Genomic DNA, 21,970 nt, shown 5'->3' with positions numbered 1-21,970 from the left:
AAGTAACCGAAATAATCAAATAGAAATAAATAAATATAAAAGTGAATTAGGTAAGACAATCTAATCCAAGAGGAAGGACAAAAGTCGATAATTCTATGACCAGTGAAATTTAGTTGCTTATTATCATACAGGATTTACAAAGATAAACAACTTATAATAGTGATTCCCAACTTTGTTTACTTGGTGCTCCCTTCATAAACCCTGCATACTTCACATACCCCTCCTTATCGCTCGTTGGTTTGACTCTTTTCTGACTTCAGATACAGGATTGAAATCTTAAATCTTGTTATAATAATAATAATAATAATAATAATAATAATAATAATAATAATAATAATAATAATAATAATAATAATAATAATAATAATAATAATAATAATGTGGGCGTGGACCCACAGTTTAAAATGGAAACCGAAACACCGTAATGAGCTCACGCTTTTTAATGCTTCCCCATAGGATATCGATCCTGTGCAACGAAAGCGCACACCCTAGCTACTAGACTAGAGGGAAGGACTTGTCAATTCGAGTTAATGAAATCTACTTGACCTCACTTCAGTCTCACATACGTATAAAATAGTTACAATGTATATGATAGTCGAGTAGGGTTATTCAAAAAGCGTGCCTGTTCTGTTACATCAAATTATGAATTTTATTTTTTCAAAACGCATCAACAAAATTCACAAACATGTTCAACACACATTCCGATTTAAGGTATGGTGAATGACGTCGGGCATATGACTTCCACTACTGCGCTGGCATGCAATACTCTGTTCATGAAATTCGCTATGATTACCTGACAAGTGTCCACTTTGTTTTCGCCGACGACTGAGTTTTGCTCAGAACGACCACTACGACGACGCCAAGGACTTTAAATGTTCACTGTTGAACCCGTTTCAATAATCTTTTTTCATAAGTCTGCGAATTGTTGATTCATTCGATGCCTCATTTCGCCCTAGAACCGCGCGACGTCACCTGACAGTTGCTGTATAACTTTCTCCGTTCTGATAAAAAGTTTTCACAGTTAGCACATGTTGCGCTACAGTAAACTGCTCCATGGCTAAACACAGACTGAAGAAATGCGAGAAATTCACATTAAGGCGACAATCGGAATGTTTGTGGGTAGAGCAACAATACAAAACAATGTCGGCAACTAAGAAACAAATATTTGCCAGACGATCCAAAATCGGCGCGCTTTTTGAATAACCCTATATATTGGTAGGTTTAGATCTTTTTCAAAAATTGGTCATTGGCTAAGAACAGATTATTTATATCCCTGGAACTTAATAATTTTATTTTCAGTCAGTGGTGTATGAAAGGGAAAAGTTTCGTGGTTTAACCCCCCCCCCCTTAGTAAGTCAATACACAATATCCTTTTATTTACGCTATTTTTGACAAAAATTTAATTTTATCATTTTGTCATTTGATAAACATATTCAGCTTCTTTTTCTTCTGTTATTATTTTAACGTTTTCATACTGTTGTGATCTTTATTACTATTTATAATGTTGGTAGTTGTTGAATAAGTTAAAGAGTCAATTAAACCTTCTAGATAAAGTTAGCAAAGGTAACAGAAAAATTTGATTTTTTCTCTTAAAAATTTACCATCTTCGTTTCTAAATCATAATTTTGTATTATATAACTCTGCTAATTTTGTATTATATATATCTTTCAGCTAATAGCTCTGTGCCTTGATATCTGCATGGAAGTTCAAGTTTAATGTTTCGTCATTCTGGTATCGTTGAAGAACATATAATTTTACATCTTCCTATCTCAAATAGCTCAGCGACAGAAATTTATTCCGCTCTTAATTCAGAGTTACATATAAACTTATGATGTTAAGGAATCAGTACCTCAACTGCGGTTTCCTAATGAAAATATATTCGTCTCGAGTGTCGAGTGATAATACTGGAAAAGTGTACTTACTAGAAAAAGATGACTGTGGGTCTCCAGAATTCTTTTCGATTTCCATCAGATAAACATCGATAAAATCCCGTGGGTCGGAAGGATTCAAAGTTTGTTTATGGTTTTCAATTGTTTCCTACAAGAACGTAAATGCATTTATTAATAAAGAAAGTATAAATAAAATTTTGCCTATTATTATTTAGCTCATGTACATAAAAAATAACAGAACTATATATCTTCTCCTCTTCTTGATTTCTTTCTATCAACTTCCAGGACCAATTGGGGTGGTCCACTTTGTCGTAAAGAAGACGTAGTTGTAAATAACTGAAAATCATTTAATATAGTCCATATGTTTCGTAGTTACTGATAAAACAACAAGGAAAGATAAAGCATGCATTTCTACTGGTGGTTACGCAGGTATCTCTGAAAGTATGGAGTATACCACAAATTTATTCAAAATATTTTATAATTTTTTTTTACATGCAGTAGGTGGCTTCGTCACATAACTAAGCATAATATAGATTTTAATTATTTGTTTCTGTCAATATTTAACAGAAAGTAATCTTATGAATTACAACAGACTTTAACATTTTTTTTTTCATATAATCGCTTTTGGTGTATAGATAAGGTTTGCGAATGACGCACTAAATTTAGTTATTGATATGATTACTACAAATATCAAGTTTGAAACATCGTGTAGTAATTACAGATAATGCTTACATCCATGTCAAGTTTCCATGTTTTATTTTTTAATTTAATACAACATTAATTCTCGGTGTTAAAGAAAATTCTATGGCCATTAGACCTCTCATTGTACCTCGAAAATTTTTACTATTAATGTGTCATTTCGATCAGTACTGTGATCTTGAAGGGTAGTACATTCATTTCACTTGGTGCTTAGTCATGTCAAACCAGTTTATAATTATTTTGACGTTATTTCAAGTAAAATAAATGTGGCAGCACAATCATCTGAAAGCAACAAAATGTATGTCACTTTTAAACTTTTTTAAAACAATTTTCACAACTTAAAGAACGTGGAAGTCATTTTGTAATGTACATTGGAATGTCCAGACTTGTTATTTTGATTTAAACTATCTAAGAATGTTTCATTAGAAACTTTTACTTTATGGCAGGTGAAAAAGACTTAACATTTTAAACAATATTAAATTTATAAAGTTATGTTCAATATGCTTCTTTTCAAATTTGCACTTGAAATAATGTATTTTCTAGTGCTTTATATCAGATATATGAACTGCGAAGGTAGATAAGTGACAGCCACTTCCGCGTTGAGAACATTGTTATCAGGTCCAGACTTAATATCTTCAAGAATAATCGGACTATGACAATTGTTGTTGAAATAAAAATTGATTTACCTTTTATAAACGTGTGCAAAAATGAATTTTATAGTTAAGAATCTGTGGAATTGATGTACTGTGGAGAATAAAATAAAATAATTCAGAAATCATGCTTTTTTTTTTTTTTTTTTTTTTGAAGTTGGTGATTATGTTGTCTTATCTATGAACTAAATTACCAGTATCAAAATTGAGTAATGATTCTTCTGCTCTTTGGAAAAATGATTCAAAGCCATTTCTGTCAATATAATTAGAACAGAACTATAAAACTCCAACTATTCTTCTTTCTTGTAACTGCCTGGACAATGCAGATGTGTGTGGGGGGGAGGGGGGAGATTCTCACCCCAGTGTCTCTAATATTATTTTATTGTGATGAAAATATTCCTCTTTGTCATTCCTATAGAGAACTTAGTAAACATGCAAGAAATTCCATAGACCACTGGAGACGCTAACTGATTCCTATAGAGTTTTCTGTAGGTCGACGAAAGCCTTTCAAAGCTAGTTGCCGATTTTACTGCAAAATTGATACTAAATGTATTGCTTATTTTCTTAACTTTTCTGAAATCCCTTGCCAAAGAGGTAAAGAAACCCATTTCTTGTCATTTTAAAGTAACTATAAGACACGTGTTGCTATATTCCATGTTGACCTTTTGTACTTCATTTTTCCAGTATGTGATGAGTTATACAAACAGAATATATATACGTTGTTTTAAATCTGTCTCATCTTTGATAAACTAGAAACTCTTAGAAATATTTATTTATTTATTTTAAAATAATGCCTTTAGATGAGAACGTGCCGATGAGAATGTTAATAAAAGGAGTCAGAAGTAGTTTTCTTTCTATAGACTGAAGTTCAAAATTTGTTATTGCATCAGTATTTACAAATATCTCTTTGGATATTCATTTTCCACACTTAATTTTATACTTTCATAGATATAGCTAAATTCTTATAAAAGATAAGATAAAGTATGAGATAAGATAAATATAATCAATGAAAATAAGTAATGAATTTGAATTTCTTTTTACTGAGGCCTTTTGTTTCATACTGACTCATGACTATATTAGCTGAAAGGGTAACAGAGAGATGCCCATGACTAGACCGTCTTTTCATTTGAAGATTTTTTTTCAAATAAGAAATAACTGTTATTTAGACAACATTCGAGGAGTTTTGGGATTTTATAAGTGATGAGACCTGAAACTTTGTATTATCGTAATCTTGACCGAATACATGTTGTAGCTAGATTGATTGGGATCGAATTGAGCATATCAATAATGTATATGAAAGCTAAGTGTAAGTTGTCTGTGTTGACTAGGGATTTAGTGTCTGGCAAAACTTCCATACTGTTCTTGATGACGTGTCTAACAATGGACGTGTTTTCTGAAATGTAGGATGTTAGTCTTGAAATGATGGGTCTTAATGGAACTTTCTCCTGATATATTTTATGAAGACCCGAAAATAAGTGGTTATGAAGAAGCATCTATCTTAAGAATTTAGCTATCACCGAGTCCGTAATCCACAATTCACCTTATATGGTGTTCACTTTCCTAATTACCTCATTAGTGGATTGTTGGAATTAGGAAATGATTCGTTTACGACGATAATAAAAAGTTTCAGATCTCATCACTTATAAAATCCCAAAACTCCTCATAATTATAAACTGATGTGAGTGACCAGGTATTAAGTAAAACAGGCGGTCGTGATGGCGATAAAGATCACAGTGCTGATCGAAGTCATACATTAAGAATGAAAATCTCCGAGGTGCAAAGGTAGATCTAACGTACTCTATACCTTCAATCTATAGAAGTATATAGAGTGGTATGCACTCTATAACTTAAATCAGTAGAGATTATATGGAGTCTATTTTTGTCATTTATAAATACCGCTTGTTGTTATTGACATATTTTGTGATTTTTGTTAGGAAGAATTAACATAACCAGCAAAACAAAACTGATCAATTTGCAACCAATGAGCCTGAAGTTGCGGAAATCATGTAAGTCTAGTTCATAAATTCAACAGGAGAACAATAAAATGTACAACTACTTCTAAACTATTCACCCTTTCTGCTTTGCAGGCCCGTGCTGGCCCACCGGGACACGTCCCGGTGCGCCCTCCAAAACATCACAGTATAAATAAAGGTACAAGATTTAGTAATAAATTCTTAGTTTTATTGGTAAAGAACCCGTGAAAGGTACAGTGCGCTCTTTACATTAGGCGCCCTTGCGAGTCCACACGAAAGATGAACGATTATTTACTCTTCTGTATACTACAGTTCTGTACAATAAATACATACAGTTACTATTGGTAAAGAATCCGTGAAAGGTACAGTGCGCCTTCTACATAAGGCGCCCTACGAAACATCACATTATAGATAAGTGGTTTTAGTTATCCTGTGTGCCAGCTTTGTATAATAAATTCGAATAGTGATTGTTAATAAAGAAGCTGTGAAGAATACAAGGCGCCCTTTCAATGAGATGCCTTGCGAAATATCACATTAAAAAAAAAATATTTTTCTGTATTTCAGTTGTGTATTATAAATTCACACAGTTGCTATTGGCAGAACAGGTAAAGAGTATAATCACATACATAAATATTATAGAGTTATGTAGCTATAAAACGAAACAATGCAATACATCAAGAATAGTTCGGATAGTCAAACGTACGATGCATTAATGAAATACTACACTGACATTAGTCTCTAATTTACGATTTTTACGACATCGAAGCTTTCACAGTCTTAATATGCATCCATATATCCGAGCATATTGATTGTTTCTATGTGTTTTAAATCATTGTTCGGATAATCAGTATCTTTTGTAATTCTAAAATATAGCTATATTAATTTCCGTAAAATGTGGTCTTCCAGTCTCCACGGCACGGCGCGTCCTCAGGTTGTGGATCGACGAGAAGGCCTCTGGAATATAGAGGTTAGCTGCGAATATACTGGACAGTCGCGGACAGACAAGGGGTGATCCTCCAGCTTGGGGATTAAAGTGAGGCTAACAACTCATCCTGTAAAAAAAGGCTTGTTCAGATATATTCGCAGAATCCTCGGGTCAGAACTGATAACTTGGCACGCGCTCAGCAAAGTAAAATCGACATGAAAATTGGAACATGGAAGATAAGAAGTTTCTATAGGACAGGCGCGTTAAAATGTGTAACGAATGAGTTTAGAAATAGAAGATAGACCTAGTAGGATATCAGGAAGTTAGATGATAAGGAAATGGAGGAGTCAAGTCGGGAAATTTTACATTCTTTTACGGGGAACGAATTAAAAATTACCAACTAGGATCAAGACTTTTCGTTCACAAACGAATACGTAATATCAGCAATTACATGGGTTGAATTTGTTAATGATAGATTTTCTTTTACTTGTCTTAAGGGTCGGTGGAGTAATATTATTATTTTAAATGTGCATACCCGAACAGAAAATAAGGATGACAATTTAAAAAAAGTTTTTTACGAAAGAATAGAACGGGTATTTGATCATCTTCTGCAATGCCATATGAAATTTCTGTTAGATGGTTTCAGTGCGAAGGTAGGACGAGAAGGTATTTTCAAACAGATTATAGGGAATAAATGTCTGCATAAGGATGGTTGTGACAACGGCGTAAGATTCGTGAACTTTGCAAATCCAGAAACCTTATCGTGATGATTACAAAATTCCCACATCGCGACGTTCATAAATATACTTGGACCTCACCAGACGGCAAAATACATAATCAAATCGATCATGATTTAGTAGATAGAAGAAAACAGTCTAGCACAACTCATGTTAGATCGTCCAGAGGAGTTGATTATGATAATAAGAGAGAGACTATCGTTGAATAAAGGAAATATTCAATATCTGAAAACGGAGCGGTTTAATTTAAAGAAATTAGAGGAGAGTCAGGTGAGAGGGGAGCCAGATTGAAGTGTCGAATAGATTCTCGGTTTATTAGGTTCGGAGTGCACTAGTGTTCAGGATACTTGGTTAAAATTAGAGATAATATTAAAATTTCAGCAAAAGAAATATTGGGACAAGCAGAAATACGTAGGAACAAAGCATGGTTCAACCAGGAATGCACTAAAGTAGCAGAGAAGAGAAAAGAGAAGAAACAGCGTTGGCTACAAATCCGAACGAAAAAACTACATAAAATGTCACTGTCGCCAACGGAAAGCTTCCAAAACTTTTAGAACATAGAAACGCGATTTTTGAAAGCTAAAATTAATTAACTTGAAGATAATAGTAAAAATAAAAACATTCGGGACATGTATAAATGCATTAACGGACTTAAGAAAGGCTATCAATTTCGTGCTTATATATTCGTGCGTGCTTACATATTCGTTCTCACTGATCAGATAGCATCTTAAATAGATGGAAAGATTTCTTTGACGATTTGCTTAACACATAGCCAAAAAATAATGTGCGTGGAGAAAGTGAAATGCATACAGCATAACCGTATTTTCCAGAACCTAACCAGACAGAAATAGAAATCGCAATTAAAAAATTGAAGAAACACACATCTCCGAAATCCTGGTTGACTTCATTTTAGCTGGAAGGGAAAAATTGTAGAGCAAGATACACAAACTCATTCTCCTTATCTGGAACAAGGAGGAATTACCACAACAGTGAAAAGAATCAATCATTGTTCCAGTTCAGAAGAAAAGCAACAAAACTGATTTAATAATTATTGAGGCATTTCTCTTCCGTCAACATCCAATAAATCCTCTTAAACATTCTATTAGAAAGATTACCTCCATACGCAGATGAAATTATTGGAGATTATCAGAGCAGATGTAGGTAAAATCGATCAACTATCGACCACATATTTACTATTCAACTAATACTTGAAACGAAATGGGAATACAATATTCTGGCACATCAATTATTGACTTTAGACTAGGGTAGGAGGGAAACATTGTACAACATGCTTACAGAATTTGCAATACCGAAAAAGATAGATTAGTTAAGACATGTTTAAATGAATCCCAAAGTAAGATTCGAGTAGAGAAATTCTTGTTCACGAGCTTTCACGTTGAGAATGGCCTGAAAGAAGGAGATGCGTTGTCGACATTATTATTTAACTTTGCTCTGGAAAACACTATAAGGAAAATCAAAGACAGGAATCAGGTCCTAAAGCTGAATTGTATTAACCAGGTTATGGCGGCTGATGGTGTAAATTTAATAGGGGATGATAGAACAATAGAAAGGAATGCAGAAATCTTACTTAATGCTTGCAGAAATATGAGCTTAAAAGTAAATGCAGAGAAAACTAAATAAATGAAAGTTTGTCGGGATTGTAATACTGCATTTTATGGATGCGTTAAAATACCAAATAATATTTTCTTTCGACAAAGTAGATACTTTCAAATACCTAGAATCATTATTAACAGACCAAAACCATAATCACTAAAAAAAATTGATGTCAACTGAAAGCAGGGATTTCGTGTTATTATTTAGTTAAAAATCTTTTGTTGTCGTGAATTATGTTGAGGAATTTGTAGCTTAAAATATAAAATGATAATCATGTCTGTTGTGCTGTATGGTTGCGAAACATGGTCACTGAATCTGAGGGAAAGTCGCAGACTGAAAGTATTTGAAAACAAGATTCTTAAACCAATATTCGAGCTCCAAGAGGAACGGGAATGGGGAATAGCGGAAATTTCATAACGAGGAACTGCATAATTTTATACTGTTTACAAAAACATTGTTAGGGTCATCAAGTCTAGGAGGCTCAAATGGGCATGTTGTAGCCAAAATGGAAGAAATTAGAAACGCTTTCAAAGTTCTAACTGGAAATCCAAATAAGAAAACGAAAATTAGGAAGACCGAGGCGCAGATGGGAGGACAATATTAAAATGGTTCTCTGCAGAGATTAGAATATAAAGTAGAAACTGGGTCCAGTAGGCTAAGGACAGAAATCAATGGAGAGCTTTTGTAAATGCGGCACTGAACCTCCTGTGTCCATAGGGCTATATTAAATTGTTGATACATTTAGCTTCTTTTTATTTGACAGAAATGTTATTAGAGGAACTAAAAAGTTTTTTCTCTAGTAAAGAAGATTTTGATTCAAGGTTTCCACAAATTAGCTATTTACGTTAATACTAAAACAAATTTGTTGGTGATTTTGATATAGAAAGGCATCCATACTATATATATATATTCCCGTATATTCCCGTTTGTATCGGCACCCTTTTAGTACAATTGTCCACCGCCCTCATTAGTATCCCAGCACGGCCCTGCTGCTTTGTACACTTTTTTTCGTGGCTCTATACTTAGTAACTGAAAAAAACGGACTAATGTGGTTTCTCTACATATTGTGTACCGACTAGTTGTATGGTTTCTACACGTGCCTCTTAACTTTAGAAAAGAGAACTATGCAATATTAAAGTTATATATCCATCACAGTATTCATTCATTTATATGTGTGTATGCACGTATATCTTAAGTATATTGCGTCATAGATTTAGAAAATCAATCTGTGTTATGCATTTATTAATGAAAGCAATCATGAAAATTAAACATACATACGCAATTCATTTCCATTAGGATACATAGTTGATGTCTGATTGATGAACTAGATCGATGTCCGCTTATGTCATTTATGAATAGAAATAACAATATTTGAGGTTTACTATTAGCCTGTTCGACTTTGATCATCTACTCAGAATTAGGTAAATTACAACCGGGATGCTCATATGCGTAGACCTTTCTTAGGCATACTTCAATATAATGGAGCTTATTTTTAAATCTTTACAACTCATATGATTTCTGGCATATTAATGTGCTATTGGAATGCATACTGGCCCAATTTAATCACTGCATCTATGACATATTCATTTTATAAATATGTTAAGGATCCCAATAGAGGTCAATAGGTCAATACATATATATATTTCTTGTAGAGAAGTGACTTCAAGTGATAAAAATGAAGTATTTGCAGCTGATAATCTCTCTTATTTCTCAAAATAATCAATGGAAGCAAAATTAAATATAACAAAGTGACATGACGTTATGCACATAAAGGATTAATTAGAAAAGATTTAGGATTTAGGGTTTAGATTTCTGGGTTTTCGGCATCTATGGCCATGTTAGCCCGTCACGTTTGGAGGGATGACCTCCCTCGGCGAGCATACAATCTGGGGAAAGGGAAAGAAGGAAGAGGCGCGTGGGACCTATATGTTAGGTACCACCCCAGCATTTACCTAGGAAAACCTCATTCAGTATGGCTGGCCTGAAGAAACTTTCTACACTTTTTCGACCGAGCACCCCACCGGAAGTCGAACCTGGGACCGCTAGCGCCGAAGGCGATAGCGTTAACGACTACGCTACGCGGGACCACTAATTAGAAAAGAGAAGCGGGAAAAATTAAAGAAAAAATGAAATAATATTGTTATGAATGAACTATACAGTTTTTGTTATAAACGAAAAGACATTTAAATGTAGACACGATATTCTAACAATTATTTCTGCTAGAAATTCATGCATGAATAATTCAACTATCTTGATTCGTGAATTTTTTGTTTTGTTACAAGTTAGGCAACACTTCATCCATTTAGAAACTCCGTATATAAAATTTCTTGCTTAATTTTGGCAGTGTTGCGGGTATAGCCAAAGTCCTAAGCTCTATATTTCTAGTGGCAGAGCATTTGCGTTTAGTGTAAGAAATCCATGGTTTGATCCTGGTCCATGTGAATTTGTAATCGTAAATATGATGTCTGTGAATTTCTTGGATTTCTCTTACTTCTTCCATTATCTTCATTTCACCAATTATTCTACCATCACTCAAATTAATATCGTACCAGCTTATTGAACGGCATAAGTAAAGAACACATAAGGAATTAAGCTAAAGACACATAAATTAATAAGCACACAAAAGTATCATTTTCAGTAATATTGGCATATTCCAAGAACGCTTATTGGATCGCATAGTATAATATGGATCACCAATCACCATAAAGATTTTCTTTTCTTTTTCTTTTTTTCTATTGAGCGTTTGTTACTGTCTGTATAGTAAATGCAAATAATCGAGTAAAAAATGTATTAGACTATTTGTATCCCATACATACCATAACAAACTCCTGAATTTCTTTCTTGATATCCTGGAAAGTCAAGTCTTTGCTGGCAAAACTCTTCAAGAATGGTATAATGTAACTTGTTACTGGTCGGTTGGTGAAAACACTATTCCACACCTCCACCAGATAAAGCAACCGCCACAGTCTTGGATTATGGTAGTCATATCTTATACCAGACATAATGTGCCAAAGGACGTTGAGATTCGCTGTTTTTATAATGTTGTCCATGCAGACAGGATTTTTCCAGTCTGGACCTGCTGCTTCTTTGATAGCTTCCAAAACAGCTTCCACCTCCTGCAGAATAATTCCCTCCATACTAGTTTTTCCAAACCCAAGATTCTTTAAGTGTCTGTGCGTGAATCTGCGTTGTTCTCGCCAGAATTCTCCATTTGCCATACTTATTCCTGCAAAACCAATTATAAAATATTACTTCAACGACAAACTACTAATTATAACATTAGATATAATTTTAGTTTTTAAACTTAGTGAGAGTCATTCTCAAATGCTCACACCAGGGGATTTTAACACGATATCTTTCTCTAAATTACTTCATGCTTTTCATCGTTCTTTTACAATCTCACTTCATGCTTGCACTACAACATATTTTTAGCAAACTGCAATACAATCCTTCTTTCTTTTGTTTTTTATTACTTTTTTATTTTATTTTGTTAAACTGAAAGTCCCATCTAAATAGTCTCGTTTCACGTTCTTAAAGATGTCTTCTACCGTTAAGCAGAAGTACTCGACATTTCCACATCCGCCCCGTTCCTATTTTCCTTTATTATAATAATTCTTACTATATTCTAAAATGTCGAATAGAATTCTAAAATGATAGAATAACTAGATAGATTCTAATAATTAGATAATTCTAAAATGATAGAATAATGGTAAAATTCTAAAATGATAGAATAACCAATTAACCGACTTTTACTATACTGTTAAGAGTAAAATCAAGTGAAGAAATGTGCACTCTTGTAAGTCTATGTGTCGAAGTATCGTACTTATGATTGTAAGAAATGAACTCTTTGAAAGAAAAATATCAGTTTTAGAAAGAACATTTCTGCGGATGAGTAAAATAAAATAAACTTTTTTGGCAAAATGAAACTTTTCAGCTAAAACTAGTAATGGAATATCATCGTTCTATAAGAGAAAAGTATTTATTTGACTCTAATTTGAATGACTTAAATTACAAGAGAAATTAATACTGACAAGTGCTGTACTTTACCATATGACACAGGGTTACAAAGTAAAGTAATGACACCCTGGCCTAATCCGCTTGCTCATGTTCACCACTTTGTGTATTTGTTTGTGATCCATTGTTTTTACCAAACAAATTTATATGCATTTTAAAGTAGGATGAAATTAGACATAAGTTCGCTTACGTTGGTATACTTTGACTAATGTAGGCACTTTTCTTTCAGCCTTCTTCGAACTTTCTAAGTGCCTGGCACGCTTCGTTTCCATAAATAGGAATTAATCCTAAATAACATTTAATATCACGTAAATTTCGCTTACACAATATGTGGTAATTAGAAAGAAAAAAAAGAGCATTATCAATGTATCAAAAGTTCGCATCTTTGCTCTCACACTAACAGTAAATTTGCTATATTCGATAAATAATAACTTGAACAAAGGTACTTAACTTTATAATCAAAACACATCATAAGTACTATTCTGACCAATCTGTTGTTTTTACACTTAAACAAACATTTATTTAAACGATAAATTTCACCTAATATACAAAGACATACATTTAAAGCACTGAGAGCCACGATGTTCATAGACAGACGAAAGTTTCCAGAAACATATTGTTTATAATAAACATACATTTCTGAAAACTCCCGTGCGTCTCGTACTTTCTTATTCTTTGTTATTGTATATCATAAGCTGGTAATACGTTAAAAGTAATGATATAATGTTTAGATTGATGCGATGATAAGATAAATACGATTATTATTTAATACATTCTACATCTCGTATTTGAAACTCCAACCTCATTCTGCTTACATAATATTAAAAAGAAGTTATATCATATTTCTAGAATGACCACACCAAAATCATCAAGATCTACCTAGTATAATCAAAACCACCAGAAAAGAAGTGAGAATATGTTGTTCTGATAAGTGAAAGTACATTGCAATGCCTTTAACTTTAAGTAATTAACTGTTTTGATCATAGTATAATTTTATTTATAAAAATGTAAACTTTATGACTAAAATTGAATATGTCCAAAGAGGATTTTTTTTTTTTATACTGGAAATTCAGTGATAGTTTTCAATAGTAAGTTATATCTTGTAGCTGAAAGATATGTATACCAAGTCTTTAGAGAACATATTTATATATTTAAAAGTATTTTTTAAATTTTATTTTTTATCGAATATCAATAATATACAGTAGAACCGCTCTAATCCGTCATTTCTGGACTGGGGGTATGGTCGGAACGCAAAAATGGTCGGATTATCAGAAAATACAGAAAAATACAGATTTACAGTAAAATAATCAACTTCTGAACTCACAAATGATTGTATTGTTCTCTATGGTAAAAACAAACAAACAGTAAGCACTAAAAAATTATCAGTACAGTACAGAAAACACGTACAACGAAAGATACGATACAAGAGATGATGGAGCACTAAACCGGATATGAGGTAATAGCAAGTAAAGAACAACGCCGCGACGGCAGTAAATGACAATGGGACTCGTGAGTAACTGACGAGTCAGAATAAGTTTGGCTCGAGCACGATCGGATCAACCGGGGTGGCGGACCAGCCGAGGGCGGATGAAAGGGTTTCTACTGTACATAGTTTATACACTAAAGGAATAGACGATATATATAAAAAATCATAAGACTAAAACTGAAATAAGTTATAGTGAATATTGTTTTAACTGAAACTTACCCAGCATTTGTTTCCTATTCTTAATTAATTGATTTAGTGCATACGATGGACGTTGATTAAAGAATTCACAATTTAAAGCTTCTTTTACAGCTGATGTCCCTGTTATTGCAACCAGCGACAATGGGCCCAACAATAACCCTGAAATCTCTCCGTAAAGCTTAGTAAACTTTTGAATTCTTTGGTCAATTTGACTTGGATAACCGCCAAACAGAATGCTAAACAAACCTCCAACAAATGGAAAATGAGGCGGACCTAAACAAAAAGGAAAAGTATTATACTGAAATAGCAATTACCTACCTCACAATTGTTTTATAGTTTTGTGAATCTTATTCTATGGAACTGCTACTAGGCTACTGTAATCTAGTCTCTTTTTATGCTATACGAGTCGTTATTTGATTGACTTAAAGAAAATATATATATATATATATATATATATATATATATACAAGGCTGTTTTATAGTCCTTGCTATAAAACAAATGCTTATAACTTTTTTTAAAATAATGATATTGCAGTGAAATAAATGTTAAGATCTTTATTGAGACTTACATTTTGTATCATTATCCATATATACACCGCCACCATCATCGCCATACCTCCAGCTGGGCTCCGTTGACATCCACACATTCCTGCAACCTACTACGAAATCAGTGAATGCTATTCCGTCTGGTGTAGTCAGCAATGTCATGGATCACTTCACTAATCTTAGCTTTCAGGTCCTGCAAGTCATTTCGGTTTTCCGCATACGCCTGTGTCTTAACGTGACTAAATTTCCAAAAATCACAGAGTTTTCAATCGGGAGGCCTGGGAGACCTAGGGATAGGGCCTCTGCGTCCAATCCACCTGTCAGGGAGCTCACGGTCAAGATTGTCCCTGACGACTTGTGCAAGATGTGGGGCACTCTGTCTTGCTGGTGGTGGATGTGATCCTTGATTCCCAACCTAACCAATTCGGGCATCAGGAAATTTGTAAGCATTTGAAGGTATGTCCTCCCTGTCAGAGTGTTCTCGTCTAAGAAAAATAGGCCTATGAAGTAATCCATTGATACAGCACATTCACTTTCAAGCTGTCTCTTTCATGCGTTTTATATTCATGAGAATTTTTAGTTCCCCAAACAAGATAGTTGTGCCTGTTTACCCTCCCTAAAAACATGGAAAGTTTCCTCATCTGAGAACATGAGTAACTGCAGAAGTTCCCTGCCATCATCCAGTCGTTTAAGCATTAATTCACAGAACTCCAGTCTCGTGCCTTGATCTTTTCCTGTTAGTTCATGTACAAATTTAATCTTGTACGATCTAGTTTTCAAATGTTTACGCGTTATCTTGCGCGTTGTTGACTGAGAGATTCCCAACTCCAGTGACCACCGCGGAATAGCTTTTCTTGGACTTCTCTCTAGGCTGCCGGCAACCCTTCGCATCCTGTTTGAGGCTCACTGGCGGCCGACCACTTCTTTGCAAAACTCTAACACTCCTCCTTAGCCAGAAATTTGCTGTGCCAACTTTTTATACTCCTGACATCAGGAAGTACTATTTTGTTCATTCATCTGAAGTTTCCCTGCACCAACACACCTGATTTCAGTTCTTCATACCAACACATTCATTGTGCTTTATCTTGTACCATTTCCATGACCTTTGTTGTTACCAGTGTTATCAACCTCGTCATTGTGATAGTGTTGCCAACCAAAAATTTACAGATCATCGCACAATTTAAAACGTATTTCACCACAATATCATTATTAAAAAGAAAAAGAAGTTATAACCATTTGTTTTATAGCAAGGACTTTATAAGAGCTCTTTATATACATATAATGATTGAATGACATATATATTATTATTTAATGTATTATTCAACGCAATTATTTATTATATATATATACACCAGAAATTAGTTAAAATACAATCACAAATTCAAATAAAATGTAATTTTACTGTAACAAGCTTTCGCTGATATTTCATCAGATAGAAATAGGGGAAAGTTCTGACTGCTAGAGTTGCTGCTCTTCATTTCTCTTCCTAGCCCATCTTTTATTCCTACTTTTCCCTTCCTTTCCGATGAAGCTCAATGGTAGAGCTTATAAATAATATTATTTTTCTTTTGTTTTGTATTATTGCTTTTAACCAATTTCTGTCATTATGCTATATTAATGGAGTAGTCTAATTTATGTTTCTTAGCTATTATTGGCTACAAACAAACAAAAAAAGCGCTGTGCAAGAATACACTCAATAGTATTGAAAGCAAGAAAGAATGGGACATATCGTGTAGCAACACGGGGATTAGTATTCAGTGTTGCAAACTAAATAGTAAAATTTAATTTTCAGGTCATCTGGTCATAACATCAACGTAATACATATTTTAAATTGGGATGTGAAGTGAAAAACGATCAATACTAACTTTTTTAGCCAGGATTACTTAGTAAGGTCGCTGCAGAGTCACAAAGAACCGAAGTACATTGTTTTGTAAATACACATGCATAGGGGGAGGGGGGAGACAAACAGCGTATATTTAGAATATCATGATAACTTACAGAAAATGAGGTTCTAAAATATAAGGGCTAAGATTTCTAAAAGTTAAAATATAACTTAAAATTTGAATAAAATTTATCATTTTTCGGATTAATCATGTGAGCAATTTATGGTCTTATTAAAGTTTAAACGGTATAAGTAATAAGTATAGACATACCTGGAGGAAAATCTTTAGGTTTTCTTGGCCACAGGAGAACTAAGATAGCTAGGAGAATCACAATAAGTATTGCAGTTAACATTTTCGATATTACCTATAACCTAAAAATAAAAAAAGCAATCTAATAGATGTCAAGAAATAAAAATGATAATGAAATTAACATCGATAGCAATATGTCTACTTACACTCCATTTTCATTTACATGTACCTATATCTATTTATCTACCTACCTACTTATCTACATATGGGTATTCATAACATCTGTTTACAACTTCGAGATTTTGTTTAATAAACCAATGAATATGTAGGTCTGAGGAAATTATTATAAAATGAAGAATACATGTATATTGAAGTTTAATTAGCCTCATTTAATACAATTTTATCAAGATGGTGATCGATTTCTTGCCATTCTTTTAGCATGACGTCATCAATGGTGGCAATGACAATGGCACCTGTGATTTATTGCTTCAGGCCGTTTGTCAGCATATCTTTGTTGGATACACAATGTCTTTAACATAACTCCATAGAAGGATGTCCAGGAGAGTGACGTCTGGTGAATGAGGTGGCCAGGGTTGTAGCAAACTGGATTTATGTATGATTCAATTGCATATGATCTATCTCGCTAAAGTTCTCTTGTCACATGGAGTTTCTCTGAGCTCCTGATTATTGCGTTATGTGTGTTCAGTTTCTTTGCAATTTTAGACATTTGTTCCAGCATGTTAAGTATAAACTCTTCTACTTTAATTGTCTATAGTTAATTGGCTCATTATTTGGCTCAAGAGCGCGTAAGAGTTGTATTTTATATGCGTGCGATCGCAAGTTCTTGTGTACGACCTTGTGCCCTGCTAAAATGTGGTAGCTGTAACTGTCTATTAGCAGTGCAGATGGAATTTCTAGGAAAATAAGCAAAAGGTTGACTTACATAGCCTCCGATATTCTATCTCATTCACTGTTTTCTTTATCCAATACTGCCCCTATAAATGTCTTGTATCATGCACGAATTAATGGACGTAACGATGGACATTTTTCGTACTTAATCCTATAGTTTCGCTGAATTTATGTATTCGTTTACTTTGCATTTTGTTTCAATAAAACACTTTGCCTTTTGTAGAGGACGAATCATTGTTTAGGAATTCATTCAACAGCCAATCTTTCATCAACAGGATACTTGAAATTATACCAAAGCAATGTGATTCCAAACCTTGATAACGACTAAACATATAGGAAGAATTTCATTAACATCTCATTAATTGCCTTTGTAGTAATTGTTTTAAAAGTATAAAGATATTTTATGAACTTCTGTATATATGATAATTATTTTTCATTAAAATTATTACACATAAACATTTTTTTTTTTTTTTTTAAGAAAACTTTGAAACTGTTTTAAACTATCTATAACTTGCGAATCTTAATTTTATTACTTGGAAATTTATAAATACCGAGCTTCCTTGAAACAAAGTTTCATTCATTCCATGCACACATTATTTGTTCTCTTAATAACATTTTTAACTAGTGTGAATGTTATCACCATTTGTTAAGAAGCTCATTCCGATCTATGTGCTCTTAAAGAGATGAAACAGAGACTCTGACTAAATTTGTGGTGTAAAATAAATATAATTCCTAAAAGAAATAACTATTTTTATTAGTGACTCAGTAATGAAGAAGAAGTCCATTAATTACCTATTTGGAAAGAAATTTAATAACTTACGTGGAATACGGTTCAGTTCCTTTTCTTCCTTTATCATAGAATATTTCTGATAGGTAACTCTTTATTTGGTATCTGCTTGTAGTACCTAAAGACATACAAAAAGTAATGTCTATTAAGCTACTGATTTTACTTCGAAATAAAAACACTAATGCAGTTCAGTTTCTTCTTTCGAAAACCCAATGACATTCTGCTTAAGACAGAAGAGAACTTCTTAAGAATGTAAACACTTATTCAAAAAATATTAATGAGAAATTTTAGAACTTGAAAACAATGTATACCAATAAACAAATACTGAGTTGCCCTCCAAGAAAGAGAACTCCAGTCAGTAGCGAGTTTTCAGATTCAATTTTCTGATCATATGTCTTTTATTAAGATATTATGATATTTATGATTATAGGAATGAATCTCATAATTAACATTCAAAATAATTCAAATTATCTCCATTTGTAGATTGTACTTCAACAATTCTTGTTTCTCTTTCTTAAATGCTCAATAAATTCTAGAAAGTGTACTTCGAAAGCAAACCGATGTAAGAATTTTATATAACTGATTGTGGTTACTTGTTTCATTTCAACGTTACCTATTTATTTTGCTTTAAGTGATATGCAGAAAAATACTGTATAAAACAATGAGATTATAACTTTCAATAATGAAACAATTTATTATTGCGATCATCAGAATATTTTCATCTGTCAAAGTTAAGATAATGGGTTGCATATTTATATGGACTTCACAACTAACGCGTTATAAATTAAAATATATACACACATTATCGAAAATAAATGAAAGTACATCAGATTATGAAACTACCAGATACAAACATAAGAAATAGTTTTAGTATTTCAAGGTAACATTCATATCGCTAATTTACTTTAGTTTGTAATAGAAAAAAGTCTGCATTTTACACTATGATATTATCAAACACAATTATGCGTCTCTTTACCCATTAACTGAAGGACTTTTGCCCCGCTGAACATTAAGTGCGGCCTTTTGCCCAGCTTTACTCTACTAGAGAAGAAATATCTCCTCCAGTTCCCTTCCAGGAGGCAACGTACCAAGAACTGACGAAACATTGCCTCGTTGGACCGCAATGGATATACGTTGTATTAAGAAGGATGCTGAACGAACATCTCCAGAAACGATAGATATGCGTCTGCCTACCTTTCTGATAAAATCAAGGCTTCTAGAACCCCATGCCCCACTGGTCTCGATGGCTATTGGAGCAAAAATAAATTTGTCGATGAGATTGTTGTATTTCCTTTCCTTTTCTGCCTTTCTACGTCTAGCAACTTCTCCAGCATTCATAATAGTCAATGGGAGGCTTAAATGGGCAAATGTGTCCGAACATGTAAAATCCCACACTAGTGATTTGCCTCTCATCCAAGGTATTAATATCATGCCGTCAGGTCGTTTACCATCAGAACGACAACAGCCTGACGGTTCACGAATGGAAGGAATTCTTGCCGTTGTGAGGGCTCGCAAAATGATGTCATTCACAGATGAATGTCTGGTGTTCCTGCCAATGGTCTTCATGCATGAGAGGCCATGCAGGCCACGTTGGGTAACTTGATCCCCGCAGGCTGGACAGCGATGTGGCTCATAAACATTTGAACCTAGTCTTAAGGCTACTGCGATTCGAAAGGTTTCATTAGACATGTGAAGACCTAATTGGGGGGACGTTAACGCATTTAACCATGTCCCAGCATGGGGGGATGACGCAGCAAGCAGTCTAGCTTTATCCTCTGGAACAGTAACGGATTGTAAAAGAAGTTCATGAAAATGTGCTGCTATTGGTGTGTACCAAGATGCCTGAAAACCTCTTTTGCTGATTTCTGGAAGGTCCGTATCTGTTATATTTATCCATTTACTTGAGCCTTCTTGAACTATTTCATCTGGGTCCAGGTGGTAACCTTGTGGAAGGAGAGCCTCGATTAAACGAAGAGATCCGTGGTAGGACGCTGAAAAGGTAGGAATCGCCATATCAACGGTTCGTCGAATACCAAGACCTCCTAATCCAACAGGTAAGGATGCTTGCATCCAAGAGTCGTCACTCAAGGAGCAATTCAAAATTGACTCCAGACCCATTCTAAGGATAAGATCATATTTTTCCAGTAGTGGAGTCTCATTCCAAGATGGAAAGCATCTTAAGAAGTAGTTTAAACGAGGGATCGATAAAGAGGCACGTAGAAGAAAGAAAGCTGCATGGAGAGAAATCGAGGCGAGGCGAGACAAAAAATATTCTAACTTCGATATTTTGCTTAACAGGACATTGGTAAATGCTTCCTTTGTGAGAGCAGCGCCTAGAAGACAAGCATCCTGGTTAGTTAGAAGACGTATTCCTGGGGCAGCTTCGTCAATTTTTTTTTAAATAATAGGTCGAACTTGGCTTTATCTGACCCAAGAAATCCAACTTCACACTTTGAAAAATTCAAATGTAGACCAAGTGCAGATGCCTTCTCATTTATTTGTGCTAGAGTTGAAAGAACTATATCAGGTTCATCAGCGATAGTCCCATCATCCAAGTACCAGATGTTTAATTCAGTGTTGATTGATTTCACTAAGGAATGAATGGTAATAGCAAAGAGTGCTGGGCCCAGGGGATCGCCTTGTACTCCTCTCTGGGATGAAATAGTGTCTTCACCTAAGAATAGATCACTGGGTTGAGCGTAACATTGGTAAACATATGGATAGATTGAAGGAAATTCATTCAACACTGTAGTGAGCATGGAGTCCCGGCGAAGCTCGTTAAATGCGTTGCGAAAATCCAGCTTTAAGATAGCTTTAGGAGCATTGTGAATGGAGGAAAAATAAACTCGGGTTGCATGTACAACTGCTTTGCTCTGTTAGGAATACAAACACCAAGTTGGTGGGTTACATATTATTTAAGAAGATTGACTGGAGAAAATTGAAAATAATTTAACTAGTTAACTAAACAAGTAACATATTAATAAAAATTAACAAATAACCAAAAAAAAAAAAAAAAACACTAAAATTTGTGTTTACAAATATATTTTTCTCCTAATTTCATTTTGTTTTTCATTTTATGAGCATTTTTCCTTTTACTATTAAGAAAAAAATCCTTATTACTTTTTGCAGGAAAAGTTTTGCGTATATGTCAGACTTGGGTCCAAATTACAAATAAATTAGAATTATTACTGAATCATGTTGCCTAATTCTGATTATATGGTTTTTTTTTTTTTTTTTTTTTTTTTTTTTACATGGAAGTTAGAAATATACTGTATATAGTATATATCTATATTTCAGTTGGAAATGTAGATATATATTCTTTACTTTAATCACCGATATGTGCAGCTTATACAGTCACACCTTTATATAATCCAAGAACAGCAAAGTCCTCACCGCCACTCTCTATCATTT

The 21,970-nt window shown here is 33.8% G+C and overlaps 1 protein-coding gene across 2 annotated transcripts in view; it reads right to left on the bottom strand.

The window, feature by feature from the left end:
• LOC145680882 (cytochrome P450 2J2-like) overlaps positions 1-21,970 on the bottom strand; it is an 86,444-nt gene that overhangs the window by 41,115 nt on the left and 23,359 nt on the right. For both annotated transcript variants that reach the window (XM_081752030.1, XM_081752029.1), the window contains exons 2-6: positions 18,593-18,677; positions 16,885-16,985; positions 14,207-14,458; positions 11,304-11,713; positions 1,923-2,037 (exon numbers count right to left, since the gene is read on the bottom strand). In XM_081752030.1, coding sequence (XP_081608156.1) covers positions 1,923-2,037; positions 11,304-11,713; positions 14,207-14,458; positions 16,885-16,966 — 859 coding nt within the window. In that variant the 5' untranslated portion in view covers positions 16,967-16,985; positions 18,593-18,677. The remainder of the gene's footprint in view (positions 1-1,922; positions 2,038-11,303; positions 11,714-14,206; positions 14,459-16,884; positions 16,986-18,592; positions 18,678-21,970) is intronic.

Source organism: Thermobia domestica, chromosome 3, assembly GCF_964235325.1.
Source record: "Thermobia domestica chromosome 3, izTheDome1.hap1.1, whole genome shotgun sequence".
Classification (NCBI taxonomy): Eukaryota; Metazoa; Arthropoda; class Insecta; order Zygentoma; family Lepismatidae; genus Thermobia; species Thermobia domestica.
This window is presented reverse-complemented; position numbering and strand designations above follow the sequence as displayed.